The sequence below is a fragment of the Phoenix dactylifera genome, chromosome 3 (assembly GCF_009389715.1).
Source record: "Phoenix dactylifera cultivar Barhee BC4 chromosome 3, palm_55x_up_171113_PBpolish2nd_filt_p, whole genome shotgun sequence".
In the NCBI taxonomy this organism is placed as follows: domain Eukaryota; kingdom Viridiplantae; phylum Streptophyta; class Magnoliopsida; order Arecales; family Arecaceae; genus Phoenix; species Phoenix dactylifera.
In genome coordinates, this window is record NC_052394.1 from 21,541,125 (window position 1) to 21,558,933 (window position 17,809).

The following is a 17,809-nucleotide window of genomic DNA, read 5'->3' on the forward strand; positions in this document are numbered from 1 at the left end:
GCAAATGCTTCCTGAGAACTGTAACATATAGCAACTCAGTCAAACCACCGAGAATGCAGCACTGGTTGCAAGCAATTGGAGATACATCAATTCCACACTGTTCCAGGTTAACCATCTTGTTCCACAGAAGTACTTCTAGAATCACCTGTTTAGAAGTGATTATATTCCAGGACCAATTCGGATTGGAACACTATAAGAGGCCTATTTGAATCAAGAAGCGTAAAATCGTGGCTTAGCAAAACATCATGATGGGTTCAAAATCTCACTTTGATTACAAGAAACCTAAGAGCTCAAAAATTCTCTTTAACAATGCAATTATCAAGATCAAAAAACATCACTGCCTCCAATAACAAAGAATAAAGCAACAAATGATTCTCCAAAATCGTCTAGCACCTTGCATGTGTAGTCAATAGTCAAGACCCGGTAACCTAAGATCTAGGTTTCTCCTTCTTCTCCTTGAAGAGAGCCAACAGAGACACACCTGAGACCTTAACAACCTTAAACCTGACTCCAGGAATATCTCCAACTGCATGCCCCTTACGACCAAATCCTGCAATGAGCACTTCATCCTGCACACAGAATCAATACATTTGTCAACGGTCAAAGAACACATAAGACAGCTCATCACAATTTGAACTAGAACCTTAGAGATAGAGATAGAGAGGGAGAGAGAGAAGAAAACTTGCATTTTCCTCAATGTAATTTAAGCAACCATCATTGGGGACAAAGGCAGCAATCTTCTTCCCATTTTTAATCAACTGAACTCGAGCACACTTCCGGATGGCAGAATTTGGCTGCTTCGCCTCAATGCCTCTGCAGATAAAGCAGTGAGTTATGTGATAAACCATGATTTCAGAAGAAAGGAATGTGAAGGCATGTGAATTTTGCTCACATTTTCTCCAAAACAATCCCTTTGGCATGAGAAGAGCCAGCAAAAGGCTTCTTCCATTCATTACCAAGGTGACTTTTCTTATATGCTTTGTCAGCCCACCTCTGGTTCCTTCTGTGGGTCTTCAGCTTACGGGCAGCTCCCATACCACGAGTCTTCCTGCCATAAGGTTTTAAAGATTGTTAACATTCTATCAATATAGCATTAGGCACATGGCACCTTTTCCTTTCTAGCATAGCGCAGGACCTAATTTGTTGTAAGACTATGTACACAAGGTAATCTTCACTGTCTTCACCTTCATATACAAACAGATACCCCTCTGTAAGAAAATCAGCAACATCCATGTGCTATTTTTCAGCCACACAGCAACGGTGCCATATAGAACACAGTCCCTACACCAAGCCATCTTAGAAACAAATCTATCTATTTGAAGGGTACACTTGTGAGTTGATGCATACTCTTTTTGCCAGTATCCATGAGTAATCTTGGAGTTATTGGCCTTTCTGGAGCATTACTTTGCTAGAGTCAGCAACACTCTTATTCTGACATTAGTAAGCCCTATATTACATCACATTTCCTATTAAAGGCTTCACCTTGGGTCGACACATGAATGTGAACATATCAATGATTTCTTGACTTATGTTCAGGGCTGAGCCCCACCACATGAATGTTGCACTATCTAGAATTTTTTAATTAAAAAAAAATATAGAAAGCGGGTGAATGGACGAGCTTCCGAGGAGATTCGGAAGTGGATGAGCGACCCTGAATTGAAGATTCGCTCATAATACATCGAGGAGAATGAAACAAGAAGATAACAGTACCTTGCAAATCACTTGACAAGAGGATAAGGATAAAAAGAACTTAAAGAATCATAAACAACATGATCTTTTAATTAGGATTTTTAAACCCAAAATGTAGGACACCAAGTTTATCTGCCTTTGAATTGAAAATTTCAAGAGGCTTCCAAATACATGGTGCCAACATGTCCTTCATGATAATGTAAGTGTCAATGTCTCTCATTCAAATCAGCGCAAGATCATCAACAAGCATATTCATGAATTCGAGAAAGGTATTGGTGGATGAGGGGATGAGAGTTTGATCGAGATCTTCAGCTTTTTCACCTCCTTTAGAAATAATAATCACACTCATTGTATATGTACAATAATTTCCTAAAGTCCCCTGATCAAGAAGCTGGATTGAGTCTCACCATCTGAAGATTGCAATTTCCAGTAAAGATAATCCTTTTTTATTTGTGCAAATAATTAAAATTAATTCAAAATCCAAGGAAACTAAAAGAGAAAGCAAGGAACATCTTCTAAAGTCCTCAGCAGAAAGATAAGGAGAGAGAGACAAATTAAGGAAACCATGAACCACAAACTCTGAAAGTGGACTTAAAAAAAAATAAAGACTTCTAAACTTCTAGCATGTATACCACCAAATATGCCTTTGATACAATTGAATAATCTGAAGAAAGGACTTCAATACATGGTGGCAAATGGTACTTTAGCTTATGATAATGTTAAGTGCTGAAAGGTCAAGTTCTGATCAGCACTAGACCGTCAATAAGCACACTTAGGTGGGGTGAGAGTGTTTTGTAGATTAATTTCTTTTAAAAACATATTCACTATATGTTTGCAACAATTTTCAGAATTTTCGTCCACTAGCAACCTGGGTTTGCCCCCGGTTTGCCCCCACCTAAAAGAATGCAATTTCTATTAGAGTGGGTCTTTCCATCTGAGAAGCAGAAAATTTTATTTAATTGAGTAAGCATCAAGAAGAAGGGTGATCTTTCAAAACCCTTAACAACACAATATAAAGAATAGGATCATTATAAAATCAAAAATAACAAATCATCGTACTGTTAAAATGGGACAAAAGTAGAAATAATATACCAACAAGTATATCTCCCCTGAAATTGATATTTTCGAGAAAGGGCTTCAATATACATGATGGCATATGGTTACTTTAGCTTATGATAATGTTAGGCACTGATGTGTCAAATTCAAATCAGCACCGGACCGTCCATAAGCCTATATACTCAGGAAAGAGACACAAGGATTTCGTCCATATGAACATCATCTCTGCTTTTAGAGCAAAAAAAAAAAAAACATTTTTAGCAACAAGCCCACTTGGATAAATATAAAGCTGGGTCCAATTCCACCACCAAAGTGTTGCAATTTATCTTGGAGTTCATCCAGCAGTCCCGCTTATTACTTTAAAAATTACTCATAAAATCAAGAAGAGGTTTTCTATAGCCACTAACAAGAATATAAAGAGACTATGAATAAATTACAAAACCATGGCGAGGTATGAACAAGAAAATAAAGTTAAAAAAAGAAAAAGCAGCAAACTTCTGGATGTATACCACCACATATACCCCCAAAAATAAATTTTTGAAGGGCTCCTGTAAACATGGTAGCATATGATTATTTTAGCTTATGATAATGTTGAGTGCTGACGGGTGAAAAGTCGAATCAGCACTAGACCGTCAATAAGCATATATATCTTCTTTATAGTTCAACTTCTTTAGGTACAAAAACTATCCTCGAAACTATGAAAAGAACATTTAGAAAAAAATAAATTACATGATCAGTATTAAAGCAGCAATGAAATATAAACAGATTGATGGAAAATATCCTATACTAAGTTTCCAATGCATTGTATGAAGTCGGAACACTTTAATGTCCCATCAAAATCCTACTAATAATCCGTCGAAAAGATTGATAATATAGCATTAGAATAAAAAGAAATATCTTTAACGCTACAGAGGTTCCAAAAACTTGGGGAAAACGAAGGAATAGAGCAAGGTGATGGAATAGGTGAAAGGGAACAGAGAACGCTTACCCCATCTTGAGTGGAGAGGGCGGCCTCTGTGGTTATCCCCACAAGAGAGTTCGATCAGTCGCCGAGCGAGAACTGGAGAGGAGGGTAAAGGGGGATTTAAGGAGGTGAAGGAGGACGGCGGCTTGCTGCTGGAATTACAAGTCTAGGGCAACGCACGGCTAGGTGTGTGGCCGGATGTGATGTAAGGATCTGACGGGTGTGGTTTGTTCTTGGTTTTTTGGACCCCGTTGTGATGAACTCGGCAAAGTGCACTTTGAGTTCTGACACCAGCGAAATTATGAGAACTTATTTTGCTTATTAGCGCTCATTTGGGTCACATCCTCACACTTAAACTATTCTTTTTTATTACAAAAATGATATTTATATATATATATATTTTTAAAAAAATAATGTTTATATATTTAGTTTATCATAAATTTATCTTTTTGGAAAAATTGCGTAAAATTTTATTATATTTTTAATAAAAAAGTACTTCATTCTTTTTAAAAGTTTAAGAATATTTTTTAAAAAAATTATCTTAATTTTCAGCCTATAAATATGTAATTTTTTATATCCCACATATTTTTCATATAAATATAAAGTTTTTATTATATAAAAAATTATTAAAAATTATAATTTAATATAAAATATATATTTTTATTGGTCGTACTTTTCTTTGGTTACAATGTCTCATCAGTATGATGGGATTTCGGGCATGTCATGATCTTTTGCTTTCCGGGCATGATTACTAGATACAGGTTTTACTCATTGGCCATGCAATTTAAAGCTTCGAGGATGTGATGCGGATATAAAATGTGATGTCAAGATCATTGGCGAGTGAGATACAATTAAGAGTTTGGTTACTTTGGATTTAATTTAATTTGTTTACTCTTCTGGGTTAGCGTCATGGATCAAATTTAGCCAAATCGGACGGATTGAATCCATTTTTTTCGTATCTATACACAACTTGGTTTGAATTAACTTGAGATTCAAAGTCCAGCTCCTCAATTAAAGATGGACCTATCCTAGAAGTCCTGCTATCAGCTTGGTGTGTGTTTTATCTTTTATTAATCTTACATGACAATATGTGTTTTCATGCATCTGGATCTTTTATTCTTTCTAAAATAACCAGATGTTTTATTTAATCCCCTTTTTTTGTTGTTGATTTCTATTCAATCCCCTGTTGCCATTCATTTAGGTGCACACAATGACCAATGGTGTGGGATTTAATGGATGATGTACCCACTTCAAATCCAATCTGCCTTGTTCCATTAACCCTTTATTGGTTGAAGGGATTGAGTTGGCGTGGGGCGCGGGTTTCTTTCAGTGGAGTGGCGTTAGGTTTAATGTTACAATGCATGAGAGAAACCCCTTTAAATTCCATAAAAGAGAAATAAGATAACTAAAACCACATTACACATACATTCTCAAAAAATGCAAGGTATGGACTTAGTTTATTAGTATAGTATCTACTGGGGTTGCATCAAAATTTTGGGCTCGAATGACGCTTTTTAGAGATTTAGGGGTGAATGAAGGATAGGACCATCCTTTGTTTTTAGCATACTTTTTAGCAGAAATCTTTCAACACAACTGCATAATGAGGCATGCTTCTCTTTGATATATATGGAAAGGATATAAATGGACAAAAATCTACTTACTTTCGGTTTCATAAAAGCAAGTTGGTAGTGCATTGATATCATTTTATCTACTATAGCCAAAAAAAAAATTTGGTTTATTACAAGATAAAGAAAACAATATTTGATTAATTGCATGACCTACTCGGAGACAACCAATTATAATCTCCAAAACTTATCACTTAAAAGTTTATGAATTATTTTAAACCATCATTATGGTAAGCCAAAAGGCACCTTCATTTTGAGAAGGTCTTCAGTACATCATCATCCAAGTGATGATTCGGTTTGGTATGGTAATTGCTTACACGTTCGAGCTGCAGCTTTCTTTACTAGTTAATATTATAATGCATTAATGGAGCCAAAGTTGATGTCAGATCGGAATTGTTAATATCGGACACATGGTATAGTTGCATAGCACGTGCAAATGTCTAAATTGAATCCAGCAAGCTAAAGTATATTTAACCATCCAAGCTTTGGTCCAAATAAACAATCATCGCTTCAAGTTTCATGAAATTCTCAAAGAGCTTTCTTTAGCATAATGCAAAGGCAAAATAACCTCCTCCTTATATCAAACTTCCAGTTAATACTTAATATATGGAACATGAAAGCAAACTCTTCCTCAATGAATACAATTTAATAATGTCACTTAAGCATGTTCTACATTGTCTAAATTATGTAGAAATAAAAAAATAAAAATAAAAGCTAAACCACAAGACGCATTGTTAAGCACTTATTGGGACTGGAAACAGATTGTCAACTCCGTTCTCTTGATTGATTAGCTTTGTGTACGAACTATAAAGCACAGCTGGCACCAACAACCAAGCACATCACAAAACCATCGTTTGGTGACTTCTGCGAAGACTGGCACGAGAGACATCGCCAAACTTAGATGTGCACACTAATATACTAATTTGATACAAACCTACCCTCATGGTTATAGGCTCACAAACAAAGCAGCATTGGGTCATTTAAGACGGCCATCCATCAATCTGGACCTTAGGCCCACATGATAGTCGCCATCAGTAGGGTCCAAAATTGAGGTCAAAACGAGAGACCCCTCCTCCGTCCGCCTATCGCCCACGATTTCCGTATGAAGTAATCCACATCAATGCACGAATTAATACGTTAAATAAATGAACACGCAAAGAGCAAAAGCCGTCGCATTCGCACCAAGAAACCGACCCCCCTCCCTGCCTACCCGTCGGCCCGCTAAAATAAAAAGAAAAATAAAATAGAATGAGTAACGTGATCGAGAAAAAGGAAGGCAGTCAACCCACGGAAATAAACAAAACGAATAATACAGCGAGAATGGAACTGAAAACGGTAGGTGGGCGAGAATAATAACAAAAAAAATATAATATAAATAAATAAAAAATAAAAAAATAAATAAATAAATAACCGAACAAGAACGAAAAAGATTAAAAAGGGTGGAGAATCTGGAGATACCCGCTTCCAATCCCCAAATCAACGGAGCCTCATCTCCCCCACCGGGGACGAAGTCTTCTCGCTGCGAGCTTCAGACAAATCTGTCATTTTTTTCCCCAATGCCCCCACGATCCGGCCCCAAAACCCTGAGCCTAACGCCATTCCGCCTCACCGATCCCTCCCCTCAAACCCTATCCCCGTAGATCCACCCAATCTCTCGAGAAGTAGCGAGAATTGGGACAGAAGTTTGTGGGATCGAGAGGAGGAGGGGATGAACGGGAAGGGGAACTCGCTGCCGGCGTCCCTGGGGACGGGGCGGCTGTTCACCGTGGGGCTGGTGACGGCGTGGTACTCGTCCAACATTGGGGTGCTCTTGCTCAACAAGTACCTTCTCAGCAACTATGGTTTCAAGTTTCCGATCTTCCTCACTATGTGCCACATGACGGCGTGCTCGCTCCTCAGCTACGTCGCCATTGCTTGGCTCAAGCTGGTCCCGATGCAGACCGTGCGGTCCCGGCTCCAGTTCTTAAAGATCGCGGCGCTGAGCCTGGTTTTCTGTGGATCGGTGGTCAGCGGCAACGTGTCGCTGCGCTACCTGCCCGTGTCCTTCAACCAGGCCGTCGGGGCGACGACGCCGTTCTTCACGGCGGTGTTCGCCTACATCATTACTGTCCGCCGCGAGGCCTGGATCACGTACATCACCCTCATCCCCGTCGTCACCGGCGTCATCATCGCCAGTGGGGTCAGTTGATTTCATCTTTGCCCCCCTTGTGCCTTTTTATCTCGGTATTGTATCTATCACTTTTGGGTTTGATTTGGCTTTTGAGGGATGTCTACTTGCTGATCTATCTCAATTTACTGAATTTGGGGCTGGTGATCTTTTGAACTTATCTAGAAGTATAATTAGACATGAAGGTTTACTTGATAACTTATGCGGTTTTTCGTTAGCGAAAAATTTACCATTTCGTATGGATTTGTTTTCCATTTTTATCAATGTCGGATGTTCAGTGAGCTTTTTTTTTTTTTTTCTGGGTTTAGATCCAAGTGGAGATGCTCTTGTTAGGAAAACAAAACTGCTTCTCGTGTTTTATGGTTCTCAGTGGGCAGGGAGTGGTCCTTAATGATTGTATGGAACCTACTCTTGGAAAGTCGTCGTCCGATCTAGTCATATTAGCATATGTGACTTCTTCTTGTTTTTCTTTCTTTCTTTTTTTTTTTGGTTGGTGGTAATTCATGGGAGAGAAAACTTTTTTTTACTACTAGTTTGCAGCATCCCTTCCGTTTGAATAGATTTAGTATATGTTGTTGCTTGTGCTTATTTCCTTATGCTCTGAAAGTAACTAACTCATGCCAACTGTAGATTGGTCGACTTTCTTTCTTCTTCTTATTATTTAATAAGGCACATTTTTATTGTCCTTCTGCCATGTCAAGTTTCAACTTGCATCACTTGTTTTTGTGATGGAATGATAAAATTGATATAGGAACTGTATAGGATCGTCTGCTGGAATGGGATAAGTGATTCTTTTATAGGATCCCAGTGAGAGCAGAGAATCAACTAAGGATGCAATAGGAATTTGTGATTGATCGGCTTTCAGTATGACCGAAGATTTTCAGTCTCCGTGTAGAATAACATCACAATCAGGTTGTTGGTTCGACCTTAAATTGATCTTCTTCTTTCTCAAACGGATTTTTTTCGGACTTGAACAAGAATTGGTCAAAAAAGCCCCGATCCTTGATTGAGAATAATTGATACAGCTTGCCGTTGTTTATCATGAACACAAAAGAATCTCATCATAAAACCACACATTTTACTTATCGAAGATTGCCTTGTCATTTATAGATTTTTTGCTGACATATGCTCTAATATTTCTTGTCATATAAATGTTACTTGTTGAATTTCGATGGGTAGCTTGAGTATGTTTCTCTCCTCACTCTAGGATTTACTTACAAATAGATGCATCCTTGTAGCTCTTTTGAGATGACATGGTTGAAATGTGTCAATGCTATAAGTAGCCTTAGTACATGGGCTTATAATTACATAAAGTAGCCTTTTGTTTCTTTAACCATTTTTTGAAAATCGTTCACAATTATCAATCCTTAGGCCCATTATATACATTTTAAATTAAGACTTTGTGTTAAATGGTAAAGTATAATGTCTTAAAAAATTGTAAAAGCAAAGCAGTCATGATTCACCTAGCACTTAGTCAATTGTTTAGATGTTGAGGAGCCGGGAAAACTTTTGGTGCATGGAAACTCTATTTTTAAGTTTCTAAAAGTGTTAACACTTTTGGGCACTTGAATATAGCAAAACATGACATGACATGGCAACATATTTCATTTTGAAGAATCCTTTTTGTGTCAATAAAAAGTGCTGGAGCTTGGCGTATTTCTTTTAAGAGTGCGATATAGGGAACACATTTTTTCAAGTACTAAACACTTGACACCAAGTGCAATTCTATTTTCAATAAAAAATCATCACAATTACTTGTGCACCTTAAGCACAGGGTCATTATATTCTTAATATAAAGTTATCATGGTTAATTTTCAGTTATTGTTTTAGAATCTGGACAGATTGATGGGGTTCACATGTTCAACCCCTCATCTGCAAACCATTGGAGGTCGCTCAAGTCATACTAAAACTAACGATTTTTGAAAAACCACTCAAACTGTTTGATTGTCATGATCAGTCCTTTTGAACAATTCAAAATGTTTGGCTAAAACAGTTTCATTTGATTCAGTTGCTGCTATGAAAGGAAAGGAGGAGGGGGGGGGGGGGGGGGGGGGGGCAACAGTAACTTTCCCCTATCTTAATTTCACTCTCTTTGGACCCTTCTTGATCTCCCTTTCCTTTTTTATCATGGCCATCTAAAGAGAGGTTGCCAAGCTGGTGCGGATCGAGAAGTCACCATTGGAGAAGAGGAAGATGCTATCATTGGATTGTGAGGTAAAGGGAAAACATTGAATGGCTTTTTGCTAGTGAGACAAATGCATCTCCTCAGCTTTTGGGGGAAGAGGAATTTTGAGCATCTCACGGGAGATGAGGAAGGAGGAAGAAATGGATCAGGAGCAGTGCTGGCTATTGGTGGAGAGGAAGAAAAATAGAACTTGAGCATTTTATTGTTAAGACGTTGTTGTCCATTATTATTCGTCATAATCCCTCCGCTCTTCAGTATGTGCAATCCATCCTCTTTCTTTTGTTCTGAAATATGAGTTCTAAGAAGAGAACTGGTCGGCTGGGTGCTTGAGAGAGCTGAATGATAACCTGCGATCAAACCATTAAACCCTGACACAGCCCACAAAATGGGTTGGTTCAGGTCATCATGTTCAAAAAATGATCTGAACCCATCTCAAATAACCTGAAATGAACTAACAATAACTTAAACAACTTATGAACTCATGGCTATTTTATTATTATTTTTTGGTTGCTTAACGTATATCTCATCCCCTCCTTTTCAGTTTCTTTTTCTGGACAAGCATCAAAAAAATGACTAGCTAAACATTCACACATACGTGTCTTCATGCCTAAAATTTTAGAGGTTGTTGTTTTCAGCACTCAATGATGGTTAGATAGTTGGTCCAATGAAAAATGTCCAAGTAACACCTAAGAAAGTGAAAAAGTTAAGAATTAAGAAAATAAAAACAAAGGAAAGTATTTTTTTAATACAAAAAGAGTAACCCTTGCCCACTATTGTAGTTGCTGCAGGTGATGATGGTTGTGCGCATTGCTAGTGTCGTGAGAAGCTTATAAACTTCTTTTTGTTTGGGGGGCGGGGGGCGGGGGCGGGGGGCGGGGGGCGAGAGGGGGGTGGACGTAGTTAGGAAAAGGTTGGTAAAGTTATCACGAGAGTGGAAGCTGCTGTAAGGGCATCTCTTAGAAAAGATTGACATAACATTTCATTTCAGATCTATTGTGCATTTGGAATATGAAAATTAAGTTTTTTATACATTGATTTAATGGAAAGTTAAGAATTTAGTAGGTAGAGGGGTGGGGGATAAATGGGGTGAAGGGGAGAGTGGGTGACAAGGATAACGAATGGAAGTGTCGCATGATTAGGGTGCAAATGATTGGATCGACTTGTGACCGAACCTAACCTTGACTTGATTAAACCTGGTCAATCCTTTTTGAAGACTTGTTACCAAATAGGGGTAAAAGGCTAGACTTGTTCTAAAAATTGGGTTAGGTCTAGGTTTTGTAATTTTTGACCCGACTTGACCTAACCTAGGTCGTTTGTCATCCGGATCTAATTTAGGCCAACAACTAATATACCTAATCCTACCTGGACCATATTTGACCCTATGAAGCGTGGACACAAATATGGGATACTAAAACAGCATGACATGGATACGCTGCTATGGAAAATCTCAAAACTAGGATGCATTGACAGATATATGCACTTTGTACATACATATTTGCATAACTACATTGACACGCATATCTATATCATATGTGTCTGTGTGTGTGTGTGTGTGTGTGTGTAAAAGAACATCTACAAAGGATAGTACAAACTCATCATTTAGTCATCATTCAAATCCATAGACTCCAATCCGTACTTTATATTTTTAATATTAGCATCATGGACTCCAAAATAGATGTTCACCATCACTAGCTCCTCTTTATTCATCCGAGCAACTCCACCTCCTCTCAATTATTTTTAAGGATTCATTGCTTGTTTCTATGGATTCTTCTTTGGAGTTTTCAAGTATACTAATTATTTATTTTTAAAATTATAGTATGTAATCTTGTACATTAACAATGTTCATTTTCTTGGCTCGAATTCAAAAAGGTTTTCGAATGAAATTTCATATTTAATTTGGCATTCCTTTAGTTATATTTGAAAATTTTCAGTGATTTTATATTTGATTACTAATTATTATGTTTTTAGCTATAAAAGAATAGTTTTATGCTTGACCCAATTTGTAGATCCGACCTGATTTGTTCCAACCCAAACCCAAAAATTTGGGCTATGATTGGGTCACGCTTGACCTTGACCCAACCTGAATGACTTGCTAGGTCTCATATCTCTTCATAGGCCTGACCTGGTCTGACCCAATCAGCCAATGGGTTGGGTTTGGGGCCAAAATCAAGACCCAAAAATGTAATCAAGTCATATTTGGGTCAAGATGCCTTGGTCCGCCTGGCCCTTTTGCAGCCTTACACATGATTGTGGAACACACTGCTTCAATAACTTTATAAACAATTATGGTGGCTCCATGCTGCTATATATAAATAAAAAATCTTGAACTTCATTGCGGTCTTTTAGGCAGTTCTAGATGAGTGTCACACAAGCTAGAGTTGCTTTATGTAGGGTTTGGAGGGTTGTATTTATTGACTTACACATGAAAATAGTGGATAAAAAGTTTGTGCAATTTTATGAGAAGTCAGCTTACTGACATCTTAATAGTTAGTATTTCCTTGGCCTTGGCCAATGCACGAGGTATTTGTATTCCTGTATCTTATCAAATCTCAATTTTATTAAACTCTAAATGGGAGTATCAAGGGCCACGCTTTAGAAGCAATAGGGGCAGCACAACCATGTTGGCAAAGTCTCCTGAGTGAAAACAAAACCAACCCTATGAATTGCAATGGCAAAGACAGGCATGTTCACCTATATGGTTATCATCTTCAGGTCGTCCTCAACCTGGAAAAAGAATTATAGCACCTTTCTTGCCACCTCCGCTCATTTCTTTCAATCACAATGATCCAATAAATAGTGCATGCAGTTGCAGTGCATATTTTCTTTTGCTGCTTCTTGAATCTATTAGTTATCTTTAACCATGCCTTCGAGGGGGACTAGAGCATCATCATGGTTTCTTGAAATTTTCTTTTGGCTACTGTATCATTGGGGGTATGACAAGGTCTTAAGAGGAACAGTTGGCCTTATAGAAGATCTTGGATGTTTAGAAAGAGGATTAGTTTGAAAGTTTGAATGATGTTTAACCAGGGTAAATTATATTTTGCTGGAATACGAGCTTTTCGAGAGAACATGTTTGTACACTTTTGCAACCAGTTGTTTTTCAGCCATTCTCTAGGCCATGCTAAGAACTTTTTGTAAATCACTTCATATCTTTTTCTGCGCTAAATGTGTCTTCATGATTCTTGACGAGATGAAATCCTTTGATTATTGATTGTTGTTTTTCTTGTCTTTTAATATGCAGGGGGAGCCGAGTTTCCATTTGTTTGGTTTTATCATGTGCATTGGTGCAACTGCTGCACGGGCATTAAAGTCAGTGCTACAAGGGATTTTGTTGTCTTCTGAGGGGTAATGACTACAATTTTCTTCTAGTGTTCGTGCATATGCTGATCTTCTTTGCTCATTGAAGCTATACTGTCTCATCTTCTGCGGAAATCTTAGGTCTTAGCATCAGCAAACCTGCTTGTGTAGACCTTTTGTGATACAACTAGCCATCATATAATGAAGATTATCCTTAGACTAGGTTCTTTTTCTAAAAAAAATGGAAAACGGTGCTAAATTACTCTTATCAGGTTTATCTGTAAAGAATATTCACACCTTTTCAATTAATAAGAATATTCACGCTTTACTGACTAATGGATATCTGTGATCAGGGAAAAACTGAATTCAATGAATCTCCTTCTATACATGGCTCCAATAGCAGTTATTTTGTTACTCCCAGTAACACTTTTTATGGAGGAAAATGTTGTCGGCATTACAGTAGCACTTGCTAGAGAAGATATCAGAATTATATGGTATCTGTTATTTAATTCTTCTCTGGCATATTTTGTGAATTTGACCAACTTTTTGGTGACCAAACATACCAGCGCCTTGACGCTCCAGGTATTCTCCATATTTGATCTCTTTTTCATCTTTATACCTCATGGTTTATATTGATTGTCATATAACTTTTTTACATGAAAGAAGGAAAAGGAAAGCAATTCTTATTTGATCTATATTCTTATACTTTGCTTGTGGATCGTAATTTGCTTAAATGGGTAAACTATTGCAAATATTTACCAATACTTGGTGTTATTGTGTGGAATTGTTGATATTTATGTCTTTTGATGTTACTGTCTAAGGCTTACTCTTTCTCTTTATTTTGCATCTGTTTTCTGATTAATATTCTGTAACAAAACCTTTGCTGCTTAAATCAACATTGGCAGCATGGATGAGGGTTTAGAAGCATCTCTGAAATATGATAGCACAAACAAGTTATATTATATGTGGTATAGGACTTGGTTGCACCAATGATAATGTTTATGCTAGCTCTCAACATGGTTAGTTCAGCTGTCGTCTGCCTTGAAGCAAACATCTTATGAAAGAAAGGGCTCACAAACAATGACAGTATCATAAAGAAGAATATTTGAAAATGTACTTAAAGGGGACAGAGTTGAAGAATGAGTTTGCACCAATGCAAATTCAAGAAAAAGGTAATTTAAAGGAAGATATTAATAACAAACTTGCTACAAAGTAAATAAATTTTTTCTTAATCTTTTTCATTTTGGGGGAGCCAGGGAGGGAGCTTTTAATGTTGCTGTTAGAGAAGTGAATTAGTTATGCATTTTGCATATTCTCCATTAACTTCACCTCCTGTTAATAAGTTGTTATTAGCATTGCCTCTGAACATGCGCAATCAATAAGAAATCAGTTGCTTGATTGGCTCCCTTGAATATTATTACAGCATCAATGTTGTCAGAATAATACAACAGTATACATATCATAGAATAGGGCTACCAAACAGCAAAATAACTTTCTTGATTGAATATGAACCAGCTGCAGTCAAACTCATGAATATATATAGTTCGTCATTGTTCTTTCTAGCAGCTGTAAGTTCCTCATGACAGCTCTGGTTTCTGCTGGGAAAATTTAGAGTTAGGTATAGGTAAACCCATAGCCGTAGAAGTAGGATGGAAGTTACGGTCTTTGTAAATTGCTACTTGTCAATTAGGGATGGAGATGTTTGTCGATCTTGCACTGCCTAGACGTCCACTTACATCAGTTTAGCATGCATCAGGGTGATTGATTAAATCCATTTTTGCCATTTTCACAGGAGATTCAAATATCCTAAAGCCACTTACACAATTGGGAGCTGAAATTTTTCCCTGTAAATGTTTCTTAAAGACTGTATTGACCTTGAAAAACTTTGATCAAGCACAAAACTTTTCTTAATCTTTCGAAAACCAGAGCTTTAGATTGAAGCCAACTACTTGATTCATTTAGGATGCATTTGGCTGATATATTGGTTTCCAATATTCGTCTGTAACAAGTTTTCTAGCTCCTAGCAACCATAAACTTCCATGCAGTTACTCAGATAGATCACGACCTAGGAAAAAATTTCATAGTAGTTGTTCCTATTTTTTCAAATATTTTTTTCTTAGGTAAAAACAGTTTTACACATACTCATGACTGATGTGGTTGACATGAAGTGCACATCAGGACCAAATTCTAAGTTAATTGGTAATTGGAGGATTTTAGCATAGAGTGGCTGTACAGAGACCCGACCTGCCGTGCAGTGTTGTCCATGGTGTGGTTGGCCACCTTTACAGAGATGGCAGGATTCTAAAGAAGGATATACAATTGTATTGTTACTGGATTTTCTTTTATGCAAATGGTTGATAGATTGTCTTTAACCCTACGAAACTGTTTGATGATGACCAAGCAGACAAAGAGGGTGGTATCTTCTAGAGAGAAGATATGCTGCAGTCGGTATTGCTTGTAGCAGTAGTTGCACTTTGTGAATTATGATTTCTAGACCAGCATAGCTGTTGGTTTTGCGAGACTGGTTCAGTTTTTTAATAAAGTAACATAATCTTTGTTATTCGATTGTAGAAAATTGCTTGTTATATTTTCAAAGTGGTGGTCCAATAAATTTATCTGGGGTAGAAGTATTCGTTGACCCGAGCGTAGGCATCACCATGACGACCAGCTTTTCTTGGGAAATGAACATGAGTGATACATCCATCCGGTATATAACACATCAATTTAGTCTGGAAATGATTCCATGTACAAACATTCCAACGATTTAGTAGTCCCAAACCATTACCTGATGGTTAGCAGCCATTGACTTTTGGAAGGGTTATCCCCTCTGAAGTTGAATAATTATATCCTGTTTAAGACAAAAAGCTTTTTGAATACTTAATTGCCGGGCAAATAATTTAGTGATTTTGCCATGTTTCTGATAAAATATATGAAATGGATTGCAAGTATAGGACATGTCTTATTGTTGTCCAGATCTTCATAGAATGCGAAAGTGCTCCGATCAATACATTCTATTCTCCTATGATTTCAAACTGATTTAAAGACATGGACTCAATACGGCATTTTGCTTGTGTTGAAATGGCAAAATATGGTTCAAAATTTTACAATCTTTTTTTCCTGACAGGTTACTGCTGAGGTGTTACCCTTTTCTCACAGTTCATTCCCATTTTTCATTCTTTGTGTTATTTTGTTATTTTATCTTTTAGGATGCATTGATTATTAAGTGAGTTTTGTTAATTCCAGGTTCTGGGGAACGCCAAAGGTGCTGTGGCTGTGGTAGTCTCGATTTTAATATTCAGGAATCCGGTATCAGTGACTGGGATGCTTGGTTACACTCTCACAGTAATTGGGGTCATTCTTTACAGCGAAGCAAAGAAACGTAGCAAGTGAGAGCATCTCTAGAACCGAGGGGCAAATGTTCATTGTTTTATACCCAGAGTTGCGATAGCTTCACCAGAAACCTGAGGTTGCTTGGCATGTACATGCGGCTGATGCATGTCTTGCGCCCTATTCTTTTTGCGGGAACCTGCTAAAGGTTGCCATCTGTATCAACAATGAAGACCAGTTAGCTAGTAGGATAAAGAAATTTTTGAATAAAGAACAGATTGGCCTTAATTTTCTTTTTTGGGGTGCATTCTCTCCCCAGATCATCCTGATGAAGGATAGGATCCTTGTAATTCTTTGCACACGTACAGGATTTTACTCTATTCATATATTGTTTCAATCCTCATCCTAATTCGTTATGATATGTTTTTAAATATTCAACCAGTTCTCAATTTGGAGAGGATCTGAATGTGTTATTCTTCAATGTGTTATCGGATACTACACGCCCGCCCACACGCTGTTGGCTATGCGTGTCATTCATTTTTGGTGTTCGTCCGCATCGAGTAAATTCTGCTCTGGCGAGTCTGATGCGCTTTGCTTCTTTGTTGCTGCTTCCAAATGCCTCGCTGGTCCATTTTGAACTTTAAATCTTCACAAATTCACTCTCATTTCTAAAATCTCACACCAAAACTGCGAGTTAAACCACCTCATTCAAGAAAGGGACAAATTCCAATCTCGTCAGTCCACTTTTGCTGCCATATCTCGACACCTGCCCTTGCCAGCATGATGCAAAAGCTGATTGGTGCCGGTTAGCATTTGACCATCCGGCAGAGCAATAATTATGAAAACATTCAGTGACCTAGCAGCTTCACAGCAATCATCGGCCACTGGAATTCTTTTTGAATTTCCAGCAACAAGAGGAACAGGCCACTTTAGTTCCAATCTGCTATACACATGCAATGAGCCCGTATGTCACAGGGCCATCCCAACTGAAGCCCAGGATTCTCTGGAGAGGGTGTCATAATCCGGGCTAATAACGGGCTTGAACCGAACTAATTCTCTAGAATGAACAGCTTGGTTCAAAATCTCATATTGGGCCGAAAAAGGACCACCCGGCAAGTCCTGCCTGCAGATCATGTCGCCCATCCCCTAAAACTGAAGGCGCTCGAAAAGTCTGCAAGGAATCGGCAAGTTGTCTTTGGATGAAACAAGATGACCTCAGGCTTGATAAGATTTCTGTCAGTGTTAATGCGTGAAAAATAAAATAAAATAAAAGAGTGGGTACCCTGACACATGAGTGAGATATCCGGTAGCCTACCAACTATTGTACGTACTACTCTAAGGGCTCCTGATGACAGTTAGAAATATAAGTACATATCTACACTGGGTAGGTATAATAAGAATAAGATTGCCAATGTTTCATTAGCTAACAGGATTATTTCCTTCAAAAAGCAGCAGCAAGCCACCAAGGTGGTAGCCTAGTGGTACTGGGCAGAAATTCT

At 37.8% G+C, this 17,809-nt stretch overlaps 2 protein-coding genes across 2 annotated transcripts; one reads left to right on the forward strand and one right to left on the reverse strand.

The window, feature by feature from the left end:
• Window positions 1-182: 182 nt before the first annotated feature.
• LOC103702859 (40S ribosomal protein S23) lies at window positions 183-3,891 on the reverse strand. Its single transcript, XM_008785453.4, has 4 exons — window positions 3,734-3,891; window positions 893-1,048; window positions 687-813; window positions 183-569 (listed from the first exon to the last, which is right to left on the reverse strand). Exons 1-4 carry the CDS (start codon window positions 3,736-3,738, stop codon window positions 429-431), a joined length of 429 nt encoding a protein of 142 aa, XP_008783675.1. The 5' UTR covers window positions 3,739-3,891; the 3' UTR covers window positions 183-428.
• A 2,860-nt stretch (window positions 3,892-6,751) lies between these two features.
• LOC103702858 (probable sugar phosphate/phosphate translocator At3g11320) lies at window positions 6,752-16,713 on the forward strand. Its single transcript, XM_008785452.4, has 4 exons — window positions 6,752-7,513; window positions 12,928-13,031; window positions 13,337-13,565; window positions 16,227-16,713. The coding sequence occupies exons 1-4, from the start codon at window positions 7,043-7,045 to the stop codon at window positions 16,371-16,373; spliced, it is 951 nt and encodes a 316-aa protein (XP_008783674.1). The 5' UTR covers window positions 6,752-7,042; the 3' UTR covers window positions 16,374-16,713.
• The last annotated feature ends 1,096 nt before the right edge of the window (window positions 16,714-17,809 follow it).

Bases quoted from the DNA above. Each gene is read 5' to 3' on its own strand.
- LOC103702858 (XM_008785452.4), top strand. From the start codon at position 7,043: ATGAACGGGAAGGGGAACTCGCTGCCGGCGTCCCTGGGGACGGGGCGG. The intron at 7,514-12,927 runs GTCAGTTGATTT...TTTAATATGCAG, and splicing joins GCGTCATCATCGCCAGTGGG to GGGGAGCCGAGTTTCCATTT. The intron at 13,566-16,226 runs GTATTCTCCATA...TGTTAATTCCAG, and splicing joins CCAGCGCCTTGACGCTCCAG to GTTCTGGGGAACGCCAAAGG.
- LOC103702859 (XM_008785453.4), bottom strand. The intron at 814-892 runs GTGAGCAAAATT...CTTTATCTGCAG, and splicing joins GGGATTGTTTTGGAGAAAAT to AGGCATTGAGGCGAAGCAGC. The intron at 570-686 runs GCAAGTTTTCTT...TTCTGTGTGCAG, and splicing joins TAAATTACATTGAGGAAAAT to GATGAAGTGCTCATTGCAGG.